This window comes from Camelina sativa, chromosome 11 (genome assembly GCF_000633955.1).
Source record: "Camelina sativa cultivar DH55 chromosome 11, Cs, whole genome shotgun sequence".
Classification (NCBI taxonomy): domain Eukaryota; kingdom Viridiplantae; phylum Streptophyta; class Magnoliopsida; order Brassicales; family Brassicaceae; genus Camelina; species Camelina sativa.
In genome coordinates this window covers 979,380-998,325 of record NC_025695.1, presented here as the reverse complement: position 1 = coordinate 998,325, position 18,946 = coordinate 979,380, and the positions used below count along the sequence as shown (strand labels likewise).

Here is an 18,946-nt window from a genome sequence, read left to right as displayed (position 1 = left end):
AAAAAAAAAAAAAAAAAATATATATATATATGTAATGCAAATCTACGAGGCATAATTTTATTTTTCTTACGTAATTGTTTTTTTGGGTGTAACAAAAAACCAAAAAATAAAGTGGTCGTAATCGACTCGTAATTTTATTTTATTGGTTACCCACAAAGTTAATTGCTAATAAAAGTCCAAAAACTACATGTCATGAATTTTTTCTTATTTTATTTTTTAAAAACTGCATGACGTTTTTGGTCATCGAAATCAAACTTCGGAGTATTGTTCAACAGCTATTAACCATTAGTTATTTTAGTTGTTGATAATAAACCAATAGAAATTTTTATACTAAGGTTATTCGGTTTTCTCCTAACTAATTAATAATAGTATACTTTTCAAAAAATTCCGATATTATTCGAATTTCCAAATATTCTTTTGGTGTTATGATTGTTATTGTTTTAAGTCAATTCAAAAGTGCATACTAATTCGTACTTTAAAGTGGTGGAATTTATACTAACTGGGATTGTACGTACTTTTGTCGAGGATCGAATCTAACTAGTGGTGGAACCAATTTCCAAAATATATTATAGTAGTATATAAAAAAGAGGGTATGGAAGACGACAATATGATGATGGGATTGTACGTTTGTACTTTTGTCTAGGAACGAATCTAGACTAGCTTCATTGCTTCGAAATGTTACTTTATCAAGAAAAAATATAGCTTCAAGATGTATATATGTATGTGACTTCCATATGTAAAAAAGACCACAGTCACAGCATGCATAATAGATACATGTGTCTCATTCCTCATCTCATAAGACATGATGATAACTAATTTTCCCATCTCAAAAATAAATTTATAAATACGAGTGGGATTTGAGATGGTGGACGAATGCCACATTGTTATTAACACATTGAAGATGTTTTAAACATGCTTTTAAATGACGTTGCAGTAATGTGGCTAATTCCATTCACTTCAAGTCTTCAAGTCTCTCATAGCCAAGACACTTCTAGTCATACAAACTTTAATGTTACAGAGCTAAATGTGATTTTATTACCATGGTTGGGATACGTTACGCTTATTATCCAATTAGAAAAAAATCAAAGATTGTACTATTAGACTACACTATGTCCAGCTCTCTTCCCAACTCCGCTTTCCCTCATCATCTCTCGTGCTCGTTCTGCTTGTTCCCACTTACCCGCAGCACTGTACATGTTTGCTAGCATTATATAATAACCATCGTTCTGCGGATCACTAGCAACCGCGCGTTCTGCCATTCGAACTCCCATCTCAAACTCCCCATAAGTCATGCATGAGCTCAACAATGTTCCCCATATGACCCCGTCTGGGGAGAATGGCATAGACATGACTGTGGTTTCAGCTTCCTGCAAATTACCAGACCGGGAAAGAAGATCCACGAGGCAAGAGTAATGCTTTAAGTTTGGTTTCACATCGTACTGATGCATCTTGAGAAGTAGATTTCTGCCTTTTTCAACTAAACCAGCGTGCGTGCAAGCTGATAGAAGGGCAAGAAATGTAGGTCCGGTTGGTTTAACATCAGACTCTTCCATTTGTTCAAAGAGTTCTATGGCCGATTCAACCTGTCCGTGCATTCCATAACCTGAGATCATCACATTCCAACAAACTGCATCCTTCTGATTTGCAGCATCAAACAATTCTCGTGACTTTTCAAGGTGGCCACATTTAGCGTACATGTCAATCAGAGCAGTTGAAAGAGAAAGATTCATCTCGTGCTCTGTTTCAGTGATGTACCGATGAATCACTTGCCCTCTCTCCAGAGATCCAGTATTGGCACAAGCCATAAGCAGAGTCACCAAAGTTACTGAGCTGGGTTTGACATTCTCAGAAATCATTCTATCGAACAACGCAATGGCTTTGTCGGGTTGCTCACAATGAACATAAGACGCAATCATTGCGTTCCAAGTGACAATGTCGGTATCTGCTTCACAAAACATCCTCCAAGCAACAGTCAAGTCTCCCATCTTTCCATACAAATCAATGAGGGAATTGACCACTGAAATAGTAAGATCCAAGCTAGTTTTGACAGCATAGCAATGCAACGACTTCCCTAGTAGCACCGCTCCCATGTGGGAACATGTTGATATGACAGAGGCTGCGCTAGCAGAGTCAATTTCAATACCCAGATTCTGAATGTTTTTAAATAACTCGATACACTTTACGTAACATTTCATTTTACCATAGCCTTTAAGCATTGTATTCCAAGCTTCTTTGTTCCCTCCTCCTTGAGGTATCCTACAGAAAACCTTCTCAGCCGCTGACAGAAGCTCGAATCTGCAGTACATGGACAACAACGAATTGCAAACTGTACCGTCAAAAGAAAAACAACGCCTGATGACGAACCCGTGAAAGGCTTTACCTTGAGCTACAAGCATCATCTTACCTAGCTCGTTAATCAAACAACTAAGGACAACACCATCCGGGTGTATTCCCGTGTTCTGCATTTCCCAGAACATTTCAAAACTTTGCTTAATGTTGTTACCTGATCTCCCCAGTGAAGCAATAACCGAAGTCCATGAAAAGATATCTTCATCATCCCCACCAAGTTCTCGGAAAGAAAGATAAGCCTCAGCTGGAACCCCACCAGATTTCGAGTAGAATGAAAAAATCGAAGACTTGACAGTTTTAGAAGAAGAAGCTAAACCATTCTTCACCGTGAACCCATGTAGACACCTCCCTTCCTTTAAAGCTCCCAAATTCACACAAGCTTGGAACCCACATTCAAATGTTCTGGGATTGGGCTTCTCATGATCATCAGAACCGACACTAAGCATCTTGCAAAGATAACACAAACCTCGCTCGCTCTCTCCGTTCTGAACATGGCCAGATATAATCGCAGTCCAAGCAACGACATCTCTCTCAGGCATTTCGTCGAACACGTTACACGCATCATCTAAAAACCCACACTTTGAATAGAAATAAACAAAGGAGGCTCCCACAAGGTGAAAAAATCCAAGTTTGAGAAACAACCCATGAAGGAAACTCCCAACATCAAACCAAAGAAGCTCCGCAGAAGCAGAAACAACCATGGGAGCAGTGAAATGATCAGGAGGGCCAGACGAAGAGAGCATAGAGATGAAGAAACCCAAGGATCGAGTATAATACTTATTGGAGAAATGTGCTTTGATGATAGAATTCCAAAGAAACACATCTCTTCTCCCACTAGAAACCAAATCGAAGACTCTGGAAGACAAATTGGGTTTACCGTGAGAAGCGTAAGATGAGATTAGCTTCGACGCGACGAAGATATTATCCGAGTATCCTCCGGTGATGATAAGAGCGTTGAGTTTACGCAGAGACTCTAAGCTCAAGCTATGATCGCAGAGAATCACACTAATATGACGATCGATGTAGCTTGTGGAAGAAGAACAACAAGTCCCTAGGGCTCGTTTCAACATTAGGATTGTTTTTTTTTTTCTGCAATTTTTCTAATTCTAATGGGCCTTTTTGGAAATATAATTAGTGGTGAAAATTTGCAAGAATAAGCTGTGAATATATTAGTAGGGTCTAAAGCTCCCAACATCAAACCATAAACTCCCTACAAAGTAGCAAATAAGTGATTGACAGCAATAAGTCGTCTTACTACTACTATTAATTCTCTCCTTACATATTTTTTTCTACGGTAACAATTATTTTTGCTTATATCTTAAAATAGAATAGTAATTTTTTTATAAATATTTCACAAAACAAAATATTCCACAAAACAAAAACAAAAATAAAAAACAATACGATCAAAATGGCAAAAGAAGCCAAACATGTTAGTTTTATCATGTTGTGATGATCATCATCCTATTGATTTCAACAGGTAATAAACATTTTAAGATATAAATCTCGGATTTTGATCATTTTATTTTATTTTAATTGTTTGTCTACACTTCGGTTTTGAATTTTGATTAAACAATCTAAACCAAACAATTAACTAACGATCTTTTTTTTAAATGGATGGTTTTTGTTTTGAAATTTATTCAGCAACTAGCTTCGAACCCAACCTAAAAAGAATTCTTAACTCAGACACTCGTTTCAAGCCCGATCTAAGAAAACATCCATATTGTAAAATAAGACGAGCCAAGAGACAAGACCCTACGACATGCAGTGCAAAAAATAGTGACACAGTTTGCACAAGAGTTTATGTAGCTGAACATTTAGCGGACGGAAAATGTTATGGAAAAACCGCAACAAAGATATGTGCGTGCAGTCATTGTGAAGGCGTATTACCACCTAATATTTAAAATATGTTTTCAAAAATTATTGAATAATTAATAATACTATTTGATTATTGAATGAATGATAAAATAATTGCTACGTTGATTACTCACTACTGTTTGTTGGATTCTATGGCCAATCATTTTCTTCACATATTATTTATCTATGTGTCATATATATATATATATATATATCTTACTTTATACTGTATGATTAATTTACATTTTTGCAATATTTCTAATTAATTAAGATTGGCATTTTTGGAGAATAATAACCATTTTTTATGTCATCACCGGAAACCCAAAACAGAGCATTAGATGAAAGAACCAAAATAGGGCATTAAGCATATATATATATATATATATATATATATATATATATATTTATTTATTTATTTATTTTCAAGAAAGTCATAAAAGTAGACACAATCCATAAAAAATCAATTAGAAAGTAATTAATGTTGTGTGTGATAACTGATATGTAAATATTTAAACGAACAAAACAGAAACTAATTTAACATAAGTGGATTTCATACATTTTTTCAAGCAATTAAGATCAGATCTAGAACTCTAAACTCTATTGTAAAATAAATCAGTTCTCATTGCAAATATTATCTAAATTTAAAATCAGAAAATCCAAATCTCTTTGCAAAATTCTAGGTAATAAATCAGTTTTAAAAACAAGTTTAGATTGTTCACAAAACCACTAAATCAAATCTCTTTGTAGAAAGTAATTTTGCTCATCAAAAGGTTTTATCAGGAAAATCAATTATTTCTCATATCAATTTATTTTTCTAGGTATTAATTCTAGGTGATCAATCAAGAATTAATATGAAGAACAATCTAAGATGAAGATCTAGAAAGATAAAGAATCCTAAAAATAACAGATCTAATAAATCATAAAAAAACCTATGAAAAATCCTAAACCTAACAAGCAAACTACTCAAACATGTTTAATGAAGAACAAAACATCTTTTCTGAATAATAAGCAATTTAAATTAAGAAGTAGGAAGGAAGTTTAAGAATCTTCTCTCTACAGATGAAATCAGATCCGTCTCTCCCAAAGCTATCAATAAGGTTGCAGAATAAAACTCTCTAGAGAAAAACTTAGGTCTTAACAATGACCATAAAAATCCTAAATATACTCTAAAATACGTCTTGGGCCTTAATTGCAAATAAAGAAAACTTGGGCAAATTTTGTAAATATTCTAAAGCTTGTGGAGAAAACTTCTGATTCGGCTTTTGGGCACTGCATCGATCGATGAATACTCTTCAACTCGTCTCTGATCAGCATTAATGCTTTGATTATGCTCCAAATCACCATTTTTAGCTCCTTTGCGTTCCATCCGTGCCAATGAGTACCTAAACCTATGAAGACTCAAAAACAACCTAGAAAACAAATCAAAAGACTCAAAAAGCACACTTATACCATGGTTAAAAACCACAAAAACCATGATATATCAAGAATTTTTAAAAGTAAGAATTTATATCTCAGTATCCAAATTGTTATTTTAATAACTATATTTGGAAAATTTTGTTAAGATTTTAAATTGTGATTCTCCTATCATTTTTTATTTTATTTCATTTACAAATTGTTTTGAATTATCATATAATATATATGATCAATAAATATGTAGATTTTTTCCTGCATATGTTTTGATATAAATTTTTAAAAACAAAGATATATTACCCAATCTATGAAGTTTATGTTTTAATGTTCCACATCGGCGGATTGGTAAAATAAAATTTATGTGGTTGATAAATGAATCAATTTTATTTGCTCACAATTAAAATAGAATAATTAATACTTTAATATATTTTACCAAAAAATGATGCAAATACAACAAACAAACAATATAAAATTATAATATACATCAAACAAATTAAAATACTATGATATTCTAAAATAATTAATATTTAAAAAGATATATGTAAATTTACCAAACAATTACAATATTAAAAGTAAATATTGATTCAAACAAAATAACTTTTTAAAACAAAACAACAATAACTTTTATTATTATATTATAATTTTTGGAAAAAATGTTGATTCGTGCTTTATAGAAATATTTCTTTCTTTGAATAGAAATAAACAAAGGAAGCTCCCACAAGGTGAAAAAATCCAAGTTTGAGAAACAACCCATGAAGGAAACTCCCAACATCAAACCAAAGAAGCTCCGCAGAAGCAGAAACAACCATGGGAGCAGTGAAATGATCAGGAGGGCCAGAAGAAGAGAGCATAGAGAAGAAGAAACCCAAGGATCGAGTATAATCCTTATTGGAGAAATGTCCTTTGATGATAGAATTCCAAAGAAACACATCTCTTCTCCCACTAGTAACCAAATCGAAGACTCTGGAAGACAAATTGGGTTTACCGTGAGAAGCGTAAGATGATATTAGCTTCGACGCGACGAAGATATTATCCGAGTATCCTCCAGTGATGATGAGAGCGTTGAGTTTACGCAGAGACTCTAAGCTTAAGCTCTGATCGCAGAGAATCACACTAATATGACGATCGATGTAGCTTGTGGAAGAAGAAGAACAAGTCCCTAGGGCTTGTTTCAACATTAGCATTATTTTTTGGATTTGCAATTTTTCTAATTCTAACGGGCCTTTTTGGAAATATAATTAGTGGTGAAAATTTGCAAGAATAAGCTGTTAATATATTAGCCAACCCGAAAGCTTGGATTTTAATCTATCTTTGAGGTAATCAAGCTTTTGTACCTTGGAGCCACTGAAGCATTCAGGAAGACCAAGATAAGTGTCAGCTCCTCCCTCGTTCTGGATCATCAGAATATCCTGGATTTCTTTTTTCTGGTTTTCCTGTACTCGGGTTGGTATGCTAGATCTTTATCTCAAGGAGGAAAGGAGATCTTACTGAAATCAGTGGACTTAGCCATGCATGTCTTTGCCATGTCTTGTTTCAAGTTGCCTAAAACGACTTGTGCAAATCTCTCTAGCGCAATGGCTCAATTCTGGTGGAGCTCCTTTGAACACAACCGGAAAATTCATTGGATAAGTTGGGAAAGAATGAGTTTAACAAAAGAGCAGGGAGGATTAGGCTTCAGAGATATTCAGCTCTTCAATCAAGCCCTATTAGCTAAATAAGCCTGGAGACTCATTCAATTTCCAAATTGCTATTTCTCAAAGGTCTTAAAGTCTAGATACTTTCCTGATTGTCACTTTCTTGAAGCTGTTCTAGGACAGAAACCGTCTTTTGGGTGGAGAAGTATAATACATGGGAGAGATCTTCTCCAAAGAGGATTGTTCAAGAAAGTTGGGAATGGTGTTTCTCTAAAATTTTGGACAGATCGATGGATTGAAGATGAAGTAGAAGGGTTCCGAGCTCCATGGATTAAAAATGATTTCATCAACCCTGATATGAATGTCCAAGAATTAATTAATGTCTCTACCAGAGACTGGGATTTGGAAAAGCTAGAGGAACATTTCTTCCCTGCAGACATTGAGATAATAAGAACCACCAAACCGGTGGTATCATCAGTGGATTTTTGGATTTGGAAACATAATAAGAGTGGTGACTTCACCGTGAAATCGGCTTATTGGTTGGCAGTGCAGACAAACATAAATCCAATTCGCCTCGAAGCTTCTTTTCAACCATCGATTAATCCTCTTAAAGAACAGGTATGGAAACTCTCTACAGATCAAAATTAAGGTGTTCTTATGGAAAATCCTTAGTGGAGCCATCCCAATAGCTGATTTATTATCCCACAGAGGATTGAAAGTTGATAGCCGCTGCCAAACCTGTGGTTTAGAAGGAGAATCAATTGCACACGCCATCTTCAGCTGTACCTTATCAAGACAGATATGGGCATTATCAGACTATCCTTTGCCTGATGGTGGTATGATTGATGCATCGGTTTTTTCCATCATTCATCATTTCTTGATCAATAAGGACAATTTATCTTGGCCTAGCTCAGTTAGAAAAAGCTTCCCTTGGATCATTTAGAGAATTTGGAAAAACAGAAATCTCTTATTCTTTGAAGGTAAAACTTTCTCCCCACTGGAATCGGTCTAGAAGATCAAACAAGATGTAGAGGAGTGGTTTTTGGCCCAGGTTGTTCTAAATGAAGTACCAAACACTGCGATTGACCACACGGTTTCAATATCCTCGATGACACCCCAAATTCCCGCTTCTCCAGAAGTTTGGAAGCCCCCGCCTCGGGGTTGGACAAAATGCAATGTGGGTGTCTCGTGGTCAAAGAGGAATAGATTTGTTGGAGGTGCTTGGGTGTTAAGAGATGATAAAGGGAATGTGTTACTCCACAACAGGAGAGCTTTTAAGGCTTTTAAGTCCAAAGAGGAGGCAAATTTGTGTGTTACTATCTGCGCTATGGAAAGTATGATCAGCCATAGGATGAATCATGTCATTTTTGCCTTACAAGATGCCCAACTGATTGGAGCGGTTCTCAGACCAAAAGCGTGGCCTTCCTTCCGTTATCAGGCGACAGAGTTATGGAGAGTTCTGGGTAATATAACGTTTTGGAGACTCGCTCATGAAGAAACGCAAGCGAACAAAGGAGCCTCTCTCATTGCTAAAAATGTTACTGAAGAATGTCGGTTACAATCTTATGTAGCGGTTGGACATCCTCTTTGGTTAGGTAGTACTTTTGATTCTGAGAGGGTTTAATCCTCTTTCTGGCTTTGTAAGGTTTCTTGGGTCGTTATTTTTTGTTTTTTTGGTATAGGCCTGATCTCATATGGACATTAACGGTTAGAGCTATTTAGAAGGTAGGGTCTAAGATTTGTTTCTTATTGTAAAGCATTGAAACCTTCCCACTAATATATATACTTTCAGATGTCAAAAAAAAAAGCTGTTAATATATTAGTAATTTAGTATAGTGTTATATTCTGAAGTACTTTATCAAAACAGAGCCTTTTTTTTTCATCTGGTTTTATATTATAACTAAACAAATTACAATCTGTTGAATACAAAAAGGTGAAAACAAAGAGATCACCTAAGACTAAGCCCAAACAAGGGAAGCATAAGCTCGCAAGTTACAAATTTCCAGAAACATAAGCCGATAAGTTACACACTTCCGGGAACAAAGATACAAAGACTAAACAACCTAGAAAAACAGGTCACTAAGGAATAAACAAAAACTAAAGTACTAAAACTGCCCAATTGAATCAGAAAGAAACTCACAAGCTTTTCCATAGAACCTGTAAATGCCGGAGAGTACCAATTATACCGGAGATGCTATAAATCATGAAAGCACACCGTCGACAAACCATCATCAGCACAAGCAGGAACGAAAGCAAGCTCGAACGATACCAGAGAAACAGAAGCCACAACCATCCAGTCGCAGAAAACCAGTCGAAAGAAGGCGAGCCAAACTAGGGACAAAGAAGAAACCTTGAGATTCGACCTGAGATAAGCCAAAGAGGACTAACAGCTCTTACACGCGGACCCTCGTCAACCCAGCCTTAACCATCTACAGAAGCAAAACTGGTGACCTCTTGACAAGAGAACAGCTGAAAGACGATTCCACTACAAAGCCTAAAACCCAAAACCACAACTCAAAAGAGCCACCGAAGAGAGCTAGTAGATGGCTAGCAACAAAATACCATTCGGTTGACAAGCAGAAAGAACGAAACCTAGCATATAGCACAAACACTGACTAGCCAGGAGACCTAATAGAGTAGAAGAACTAAGGATTGAGTTCCAACCAACAGAGAAGGCAAGTTTGAGAGAAGACACAAACCACAAACTTCTCTTTGCAACTTGAAACCATCGGTTGAAGCCAAACTAACACCAACAACATAACCTAATTGAAAAACCCGCAGTCCAAAGAAGAGAGGAACGAAAGATATACCATACCAGATCAGGAAACGAGTGATCGTCTCCTTAAAACCACCAGCCGCGAGAGAACCACCCGAACCAAGCCACAACCAAGACTAACCCGTTAAAAACGGATTCGTCACTATCACAACCAGATCTCGCCGCCGATGGCTTCTCCTTCTTCAATCGATTTTCGCTTCAAATGGAATTTTGTCAACAGCTACAACCCCAATAACACCGAAAAAAACAGAAATAAACCAAAGAGAACAAAAACTAGTAAGCAAGACGAAGAACTACACCCTCCCACAGCTCCGGCATGGAGTCCGGCAGCCAGAAAGGGCAAATCGAGGAAATCTACTTTTCTCGGCGGCCGCTGTACTCTAGAGAGAAAATAGGGCGAATCCTTTTTGATCAGCTTCTCTTCTCAAAACAGAGCATATATTAGAATGAAACACAATAGTGGGAGCCTCCTTTGTTTATTTTTTTTATTCAAAGTGTGGGGTTTTGATAATACGCACTTTGCCTGAGAAAAATGTCGTTGCTTGGATTGGAATGATACGATTATATCTAGGCTTTGCAAAACAGAAAGAGCATATATTAGAAGAACAAACAAACAAAATACAGCAATAGAATATATTATATATATATATATATATTTGTTTACCTTCAACCAAGTCATAAAAGAAAAGACGCAATCCATAGAAATTCAATTAAAAAGTAATGAATTTAGTGTGTGTGTGTGTCAAATGACGGTTGCTGTGATGATTATGTAAATGCTAGGACTACGTAGGGTACTCAAGCGACAAGACCTGTATTATCTAAAACCAAACATCTCTGGCTCTTTCTGTTTTGCAAAGCCTAGATATAATCGTGTCATTCCAATCCAAGCAACGACATTTTTCTTAGGCAAAGTGCGCATTATCAAAACCCCACACTTTGAATAAAAAAAAATAAACAAAGGAGGCTCCCACTATTGTGTTTCATTCAATACCATGTTTCAAAACAAACCAATGAACTAAAACTCCCAACATCAAACCATAAACTCACCAATAAACTAAAACTCCCAACATCAAACCATTAAGCTCCCTACAGAGTAGCAAACAAGTGATTGGCGGAGCAATATGTGGTCTTACTACTATTCTTTCTCTCCTTACACATTTTTTTCTACGGGAACAACTATTTTTGCTTATATCTTAAAATAGAAAAGTAAAATTTTTATAAATATTTCACAAAACAAATAATTCCATAAAACAAAAAAAAAATAAAAGAAATAACAATACGATCAAAATGGCAAAAGAAGTCAGACATGTTAGTTTCATCATGTTTGTGATGATCATCATCATCGTATTGATTTCAACAGGTAATAAACATTTTAACATAATGAATCTCGGATTTCCATCTTTTTATTTTATTTTAATTGTTTGTCTACACTTGGTTTTGAATTTTGATGAAACAATCTAAACCATTTTTTTTTAATGAATGGTTCTTTTTGAAATTTATTCACCAACTAGTTTAGAGCCCAACACAAAAAAAATTCTTAACTCAGCAGCTAGCTCGAGGTCTAACCCAAAAAGAATGCCAAAACAATGTGACGTAAGACGAAGCAAGACTCAAACTTCTAAGACATGCAGTGCACAAAATGGCTGACTCTTTATGCACAAGAATTTGTATAAAAGAAGGTTTTGCGGTCGGAAGATGTTATGGAAAAACCGCATCAAAGATATGCGCTTGCACTGTTTGTGAAAGCATGTTACCACCTAAAATTTAAAATATGTTTTCGAAAATTATTGAATAACTAAAAATACTATTTGATTATTGAATGAATGATGAAATAATTGCTACGTTGATTATATCATCACCGGAAACCCAAAACATAGCATTAGATGAAAAAACCAAAATATTGAGCATGAAATATCATTTCTCACAGTGTACCACTCAAGCTCGTCACATGAGCTTCAGTCTCATCCCCTCCAAGCATCTTTTCCATCTTTGGAGTCATGTCTTTTTCCAGCAATATATTGCCCGGTTTTAGATCTAAGTGAATGATCCTAAACCGAGAATCTTGGTGGAGATATACAAGCCCTCGGACAATATCGATGGTTATGTCGAATCTCTGCTCCCAATTCAGAACGTATCCTCGGGTTGAGGTTGACTTTTCGTCACTTGGCTTATACACTTTTATAAAATATCTACGTGTGAATTTAACATCTCAGACATAACATATGTTCTTTTCTTTAACAAAAAAAAAAAAAAAAAAAAAAAAAAATTTTTTTNTATTTTAAATAAAATCTATACGTGGGAATTTAATCATCTCAGACACAACATATTTTAGTTCGTTCAGACTTTAATTCTTAATGCAAGGTTCTTTAGTTCACCCTTTAATTTTTAACACACTTGCTACTGCTCCATGCCTGGCCATCCTTCCATGTAGAGAAAAAGAAAAAAAATCAATTTTTAGAAAATCAAATCATCTATATAAGATTGATATGTTTTCTTGATTGATCACAATGTCAAATTAAAACTCAAAATCCCTTTTAACTTTTAAAGACATTTTAGTTATATTTTACATGTTAATTATGTTAATTAGTCTCATTAAGTCAATAATCATTACTATAATATATATTTAAGAACAGATGGATGTAAAACTGGAACAAATATGTATTATGCTTACAAATTTTTTTTTATCGGCTATACACATTATCAAGTTGGCCATCCTCTACTTTTAAATGGGACATAAAGTCGGAAGAAAAAAATGGAAAAAATTGATTATTTAAAAAAACATTTGATTAGCCTTAGAAAAAATCGTTGGAAAAAAAAAAGAAATAGTTCTCAATAAATTGGTTGTAATTTCAAGATATTATTTTAAAACCAATCCTTTTAATAGTTCCACTATCCGTTCGACAAAAATTACTGGTTTAGAGCTATGAATAAACAGTTTTGTATGTGCTCGATAATATGAAACATAAGAAAAAAAAAAAAAAATTGAAACCGTTTTAGACCTTTCATTTTTTTTGTAGTACAAAGTTTACTTAATATTCTTATTTAAATCTATACTAATAAAAAGTATGAGCTATAAGCTCCTAAGACCATCCACATAGGATTTTAAACAGCCAATATAAATTTCACATATCACTTATTAACATTTTATACAATTTCCAGAATTTTCTATATTAAGAATTATTTTAAACAACCTATCATGATTTGCCATGTCATTCATTAACATTTTTTAAATTTATAGAATTTTTTAGAAAAAGGAAAATTTTAAATTTATTTATAGAAATCAAAGAACTAAGCACAATATCACACATCGGCTAGAAATTTTTTAGAAAATGGTTCAGAACCAGTATAAATAAGATTAATATGCTTCCAACAATGAATGAGCAGGAAAACTTGATTTATCAGGCGTCCAAGTTTAAAAGTTTTATTTGGTTTGATCTGGTTTTTTATTTGATCAAATTAAAACTTTAAACCGTTTCAAAAAATATTATAATATTTAAAATTTTTAAAAGTTTAAATATTATAAATATTAAAACTTTTAAAAGTTCTTAGCTTTTAAAAAGTTTTTAAATATTATAAGTTTTAAATTTTAAAAGTTTAAAATATTATAAATATTGAAATTTTTTAAAAAGTTCAATTTTATATTTCGAAACCTTTTAAAAGTTTAAAATATTATAAATATTATAAATATTAAAGCTTATTTATCTACATTTGTGCTTTTTATTTCTTATGAGCTGTAAAACATATTTTTATGTATGATTTTATAGTTGAGTTGATATTATTTCATTAATTTTTATTTTTGGGTCTAAGGAAGAAGGATTGACATCGCAAGACCTTAATTTGATGTTTGAGTCAAATTTTGAGGTTTAAAGAAGAAAGATGGACGACAAACACACATGTTTTATTAGCTATATGTAGGCATGACCAGGGTTACGGTAGTCACAGTTAAGGTTTATTAACCATCGGTTATGGTTAGAAATTTTTGTAACCTTAACCAGAACCATTTAACAAACGGTTAAACGGTTACGTTTAAATACGGTTACGGTTATTTGATAATATGATACAGTTGATATTATTTGATGATATAATATAATTGATATTATTTATTTATAATTAATATGTTCTTATAGTGTACTCATATTTCTATATATCATATGATTCATATTAAATAAATAATTATTAGTATATTTTATTATGTTTTTAAAATATTATAAACCAAGTAAGGATTTTGGTTTGAGAAGTTTCTAAACGCGTGGATCTAAAACCAAATAAGTATATGGATAAAATTGTCAATAATTGGGTGCATGTGTTGACTATGCTGGTAATCATGAATTTCACAAATTTTATGAAAAAAAAATAATTTTTTCTTGGAGTTTGATGGGTTAACAAGTTGTGTGATAGTCTAAAAAAGGTTTTTCCGTAGAAGAATGTGAAAGAAGTTGACGAAGAAGAAGAAGAAAAAGAGTATAACGAAGAACCAAACGGTAAAAGTTACGATGACAATTAACACAAAATTTGACAATGAAAATGACAAGAAAGAATATGAAGAATAAGAAAACATTGAATAAAAAAACACGAAAACATAGGTGGTAGTGATCAATTAAATATGAAAACGAGTTAAATTCATGATTATAAAATTGTTTCGTTTTTCTGGTGGTCAAAGAAAATGGTTTAGGATATGTGAGGTCATCAGTTTGATTTGCCTCGCCTTGACGTCAAGTGAAATTTATGATTTTTTTTATCAGATTTGATTTTATAACACAACTGATTTTTATATTTTTTAAAATTGTGTATCTAAAATTTAATTTTTTTCCTTAGTACTAATTTTAATTTTTTTTTATGAGATAATATTTTATTACCGTAATCAATCATATATAATTTTTATTAAAATATATCAAATAATATAATGCGTGGGTTCAAAACCTAGCAGTAATAAAAAAAATATATTTTATTTATTAAAAATAACAAAAGAAGAGAATAGGAGACACAGATTCAAGTGTTCCCAAAAGAACCAAGACCAGCACACAAGTTTGTTCACAAATTACCCCATTATCTTTTGGTAACCGGGATTTTGACCAAACTTGGGTTGGCCGTTATACGATACAAGAGATTATATAAAAATTTCATGAAAAACAAAAATATATATATATATATATATGTATATATATATACGGCGGCGTTCTCATCTCACTTGACCGTCGGGTAGAGATGCTCCGGCAATCTCGGCTGACCGACCATAACCAACGGTTTAGCCAGAAACATATCATGACTAGACTCCATCAGCTCGACACGCGTCTCATTCTTGGGTAGCTTCCATGTGAAACCTTTATTCGCATTTATTCGGATTGTTATTATTATATAGATTTTTCTATCACTTTTAAGTTTTAATGCAAGTGCGGCCAAATACAATCAACTTAAACAATCCAACCCCAATTCATTTGTGGCTGTGTTCATCAAATAGCATGGAGTATTTTAGTAGTTAAGACCTGACTAAAAATGAACTACTATTAATTTTAGCAAAAGGGTGTCAATATGACAATATTTCAGGAATACCAAAGATAGAGGGTTATCGACCACATCCGCGGTGTTCTCCTGTACGAATGAATACGCCGCCTGGGACATGTCGTGTCGGAGGTGGAGACCAACTGTGCCTACGAGGCTACAACTTTGCCAGGGTGAAGATCGAAATAGCTATAAATTCGAAAAGTGTAGAGTTACTGCCAAAGAAAGATACTGTGAACCTTTTACGTTTCCTGAACCCTGCTCTTGATGAGCCTTTAATTAGTTAAAAATTGCATGCTTTCAAAATCTATGGTTTAATTTAATGATGAGGCTTTAATTAGTTAAAATTGCATGCTTTCAAAATCTATGGTTTAATTTAATTATATTGATTATTCCAAAAAACCTTTGATTAGCCTTAGAAAAAATCGTTGGAAAAAAAAATAGTTCTCAATAAATTGGTTCTAATTTCAAGATATTATTTTAAAACCTATCCTTTTAATAGTTCCACTATCCGTTCGACAAAAATTACTGGTTTAAAGCTATGAATAAACAGTTTTGTATGTGCTCGATAATATGAAACATAAGAAGAAAAAAAAACAATTGAAACCTTTCATTTTTTTTGTAGTATAAAGTTTACTTAATATTCTTATATTCTTATTTAAATAGTAATAAAAAGTTATTTATTTATTTATTGAAAATAACAAAAGAAGAGAATAGGAGACACAGATTCAAGTGTTCCCAAAAGAACCAAGACCAGCACACAAGTTTGATCACAAATTACCCCATTATCTTTTGGTAACCGGGATTTTGACCAAACTTGGGTTGGCCGTTATACGATACAAGAGATTATATAAAAATATCATGAAAAACAAAAAAACATATATGTATATATACGGCGTCCTTCTCATCTCACTTGACCGTCGGGTAGAGATGCTCCGGCAATCTCGGCTGACCGACCATAACCAACGGTTTAGCCAGAAACATATCATGACTAGACTCCATCAGCTCGACACGAGTCTCATTCTTGGGTAGCTTCCATGTGAAACCTTGAAGAAGCCTCGCGAGCATCATCGTGGTCAACGCCGAACCTAGCGCCGGAGCAGCGCAACCTCTTTTTCCGGTACTAAACGAGATAAACCGAAGATCGTTCTCAGTCAAAGTGACTTCGGAGCATTCGTTGAGATGTCTCTCCGGTTTAAAGCTAAGTGGGTCGGCCCAAACTTTCGGGTTACGGCCTAGCCCATATCGGCTAAGAAGGACTTGGCTTCCTTTAGGGATGTGATATCCGGCGACGGTTGTGTCGGCAAGTGCCACGTGTGGGAGGTTAAAGGCCGCGACGGGATGGAGACGGAATGCTTCACGGAGGATAGCTTTGACGTAGTTTAGTTTTGGGATGTCGGATTCTTGAACGAGTCTTTCTTTTCCGACCACTCTGTCGATCTCTTCCATTGCTTTACGGAGAATCTCCGGTTTGTTTACCATCTCCGCCATGGCCCATTCCACAGCGTTTGATGGATTGTCTGGCGCCGCCATTACAAGTTCCTATTCATCATAAACAAATTTTTAAAAATTTATTAATTTGGGATGTTTTATAGTATATTTTTTTCATATCATCAATTACTAATACCAATCATCCATAAACAAAAGAAATCACAAGTTGCATGTATCTAAAAAAGAAAAGAAAAAAAAAAGTAGCAAATATTTAACATACAATCAACTTTTACTACAAGATGTATTAAACTTTGGTTTTCTTCTATAATTTGTTAGTTTACAAAACTCTATAAATTTATCTTAATATATGTATGAACAAATGGGTAAATTTGATAAATGTATGTTTTCTCAATTTAACAAAAATTGTTCTTTGGGTATTTTTTACGATTGAAACCTTATCTAGTTATGAAAGCATGCATGTAAGGAGGGTAATTAATAGTTACCTTAATGGTGGGTTTGATTTCATCGGCGGTAAGCAATGGGTTGCCTTGTTCGTCCTTGATAGAGATGAAAATATCAAGAAAATCTTCGATCTGAGTTCTCTTTCCTTCTCTCCACATCTTGATCCTCTCGTCGATGATTGGGTCATGATACTTGTCCATAATCGCACTCGACTCTCTCATAATCTTCTCGTGACCGTTAAGATCAAGTCCAGTGAGCATGGGTAGGTAATCAGAGATGCAAAAAGCAAACGTAAACCCTAATGCTTCAAACATAGCTTCCATGTGCTCTACATCTTCCACGGTCGGCCCGCCGTCAGGTGCAGTGTTCTTAGAGAACGTTCTTGTCCCGAACATAAGCTTCTTGATTGCGTTTCCACAGTAATGCCTAGTCATGAACCGGAAGTCGACAGAGCCCGAGTTCTTAACCATGTTGTATACCCAAGCGGTCAAATGATCGTTTTCTTCTGATCTCTTCTGATGGAGCCACCTGTGTCTCGCTGGGCAAACGAGTTCCGTCATCACAACTTTCCTCATTTTCTTGAACTGGTCACCGAAGGGAGTGATCACGCAGGTTTTGTAGCCGTTGGAGAGGATCTTCTGAGCGTAAGTTAAAGGCCTCGAGGCGAAGAGAGCGTCTTGTTGCTTGAGCATCTCACGTGCTATCTTAGGGCACGTGACGGTGATCACGTGAGTGTTTCCCAACCTCACGCATGCTATCTCGGTATTGAGCTGCTTCATGATGCTGTGGAGCCACCGGAAAACGGGACGGCTCTGTAGCATCGCCGGAATCATTCCGATGATCGGCCATCCGGTTGGACCCGGCGGGAGAGACGGTTTCTTTTTGCTGGGGTCCGTCGTCAGTCTCTTGAGTAGCATCACTAAGATGATAGCCACAAAGGCTTGAAGTGTTGTGAGGAGATACAAGGTGCTAAACGACGATGTCTCGGTTGTAGTGGGAATGATGAGATCCGAAGAGTTTGAGGTAAAAGTGTTCATGTTTAATTGTGTGTAGAGAAGAGAGAGCGAGAGAAGACCAAATGTTTGTTGTATTGCTTGTTTATCTCTGCATGGATTGAGAGAGGAACTTCACCTTCCTATTTATATATATTTAATGAAGTGGTCGTTGGTTTATGTGAAATGACCATACTATCCTCATGCGTGGAAAGGACTAAAAGGAAGGAGTGAGGAAAGTGTCGGAGGGTGTGTTTGGGTCGGGTCCATCTTGAGTACCACCACCATTGTTGAACATTTTTTTCATTACTATTCTAATGTTTCAAAGTATCTATCCCTATTATCATTATTAGATATTTTTTTTTATTAATTTCTATTTGGGATGGGAGTTTTAAAATGTTTTGTTGGTGACCTGCCAAAATTCCTCGTGTTATATATGCACTTCAGAACCAGCCGAACAAACAGTCTTAACGAGAGTTTAATTACATACTGGTGAATTATTGTGATATAAAAATATATATGAAAAATTTAACATTCAT

The 18,946-nt window shown here is 34.6% G+C and overlaps 2 protein-coding genes across 3 annotated transcripts; both read right to left on the bottom strand.

Moving 5' to 3' along the window:
- LOC104720923 (pentatricopeptide repeat-containing protein At4g39952, mitochondrial-like) lies at positions 1,013-3,543 on the bottom strand. The gene is made up of 2 exons (XM_010438819.2): positions 2,201-3,543; positions 1,013-2,116 (listed from the first exon to the last, which is right to left on the bottom strand). The coding sequence occupies exons 1-2, from the start codon at positions 3,417-3,419 to the stop codon at positions 1,098-1,100; spliced, it is 2,238 nt and encodes a 745-aa protein (XP_010437121.1). The 5' UTR covers positions 3,420-3,543; the 3' UTR covers positions 1,013-1,097.
- LOC104720922 (tryptophan N-monooxygenase 1-like) lies at positions 14,951-18,509 on the bottom strand. Of its 2 annotated transcripts, XM_019231701.1 has the most exons (3): positions 17,457-18,509; positions 16,569-17,064; positions 14,951-15,344 (listed from the first exon to the last, which is right to left on the bottom strand). In XM_019231701.1, exons 1-3 carry the CDS (start codon positions 18,450-18,452, stop codon positions 15,208-15,210), a joined length of 1,629 nt encoding a protein of 542 aa, XP_019087246.1. In that variant the 5' UTR covers positions 18,453-18,509; the 3' UTR covers positions 14,951-15,207. The 2 variants fall into 2 exon arrangements, with proteins under 2 accessions (XP_019087246.1, XP_010437120.1); XM_010438818.1 differs by lacking the exon at positions 14,951-15,344 and having other exon boundaries at positions 16,186-17,064.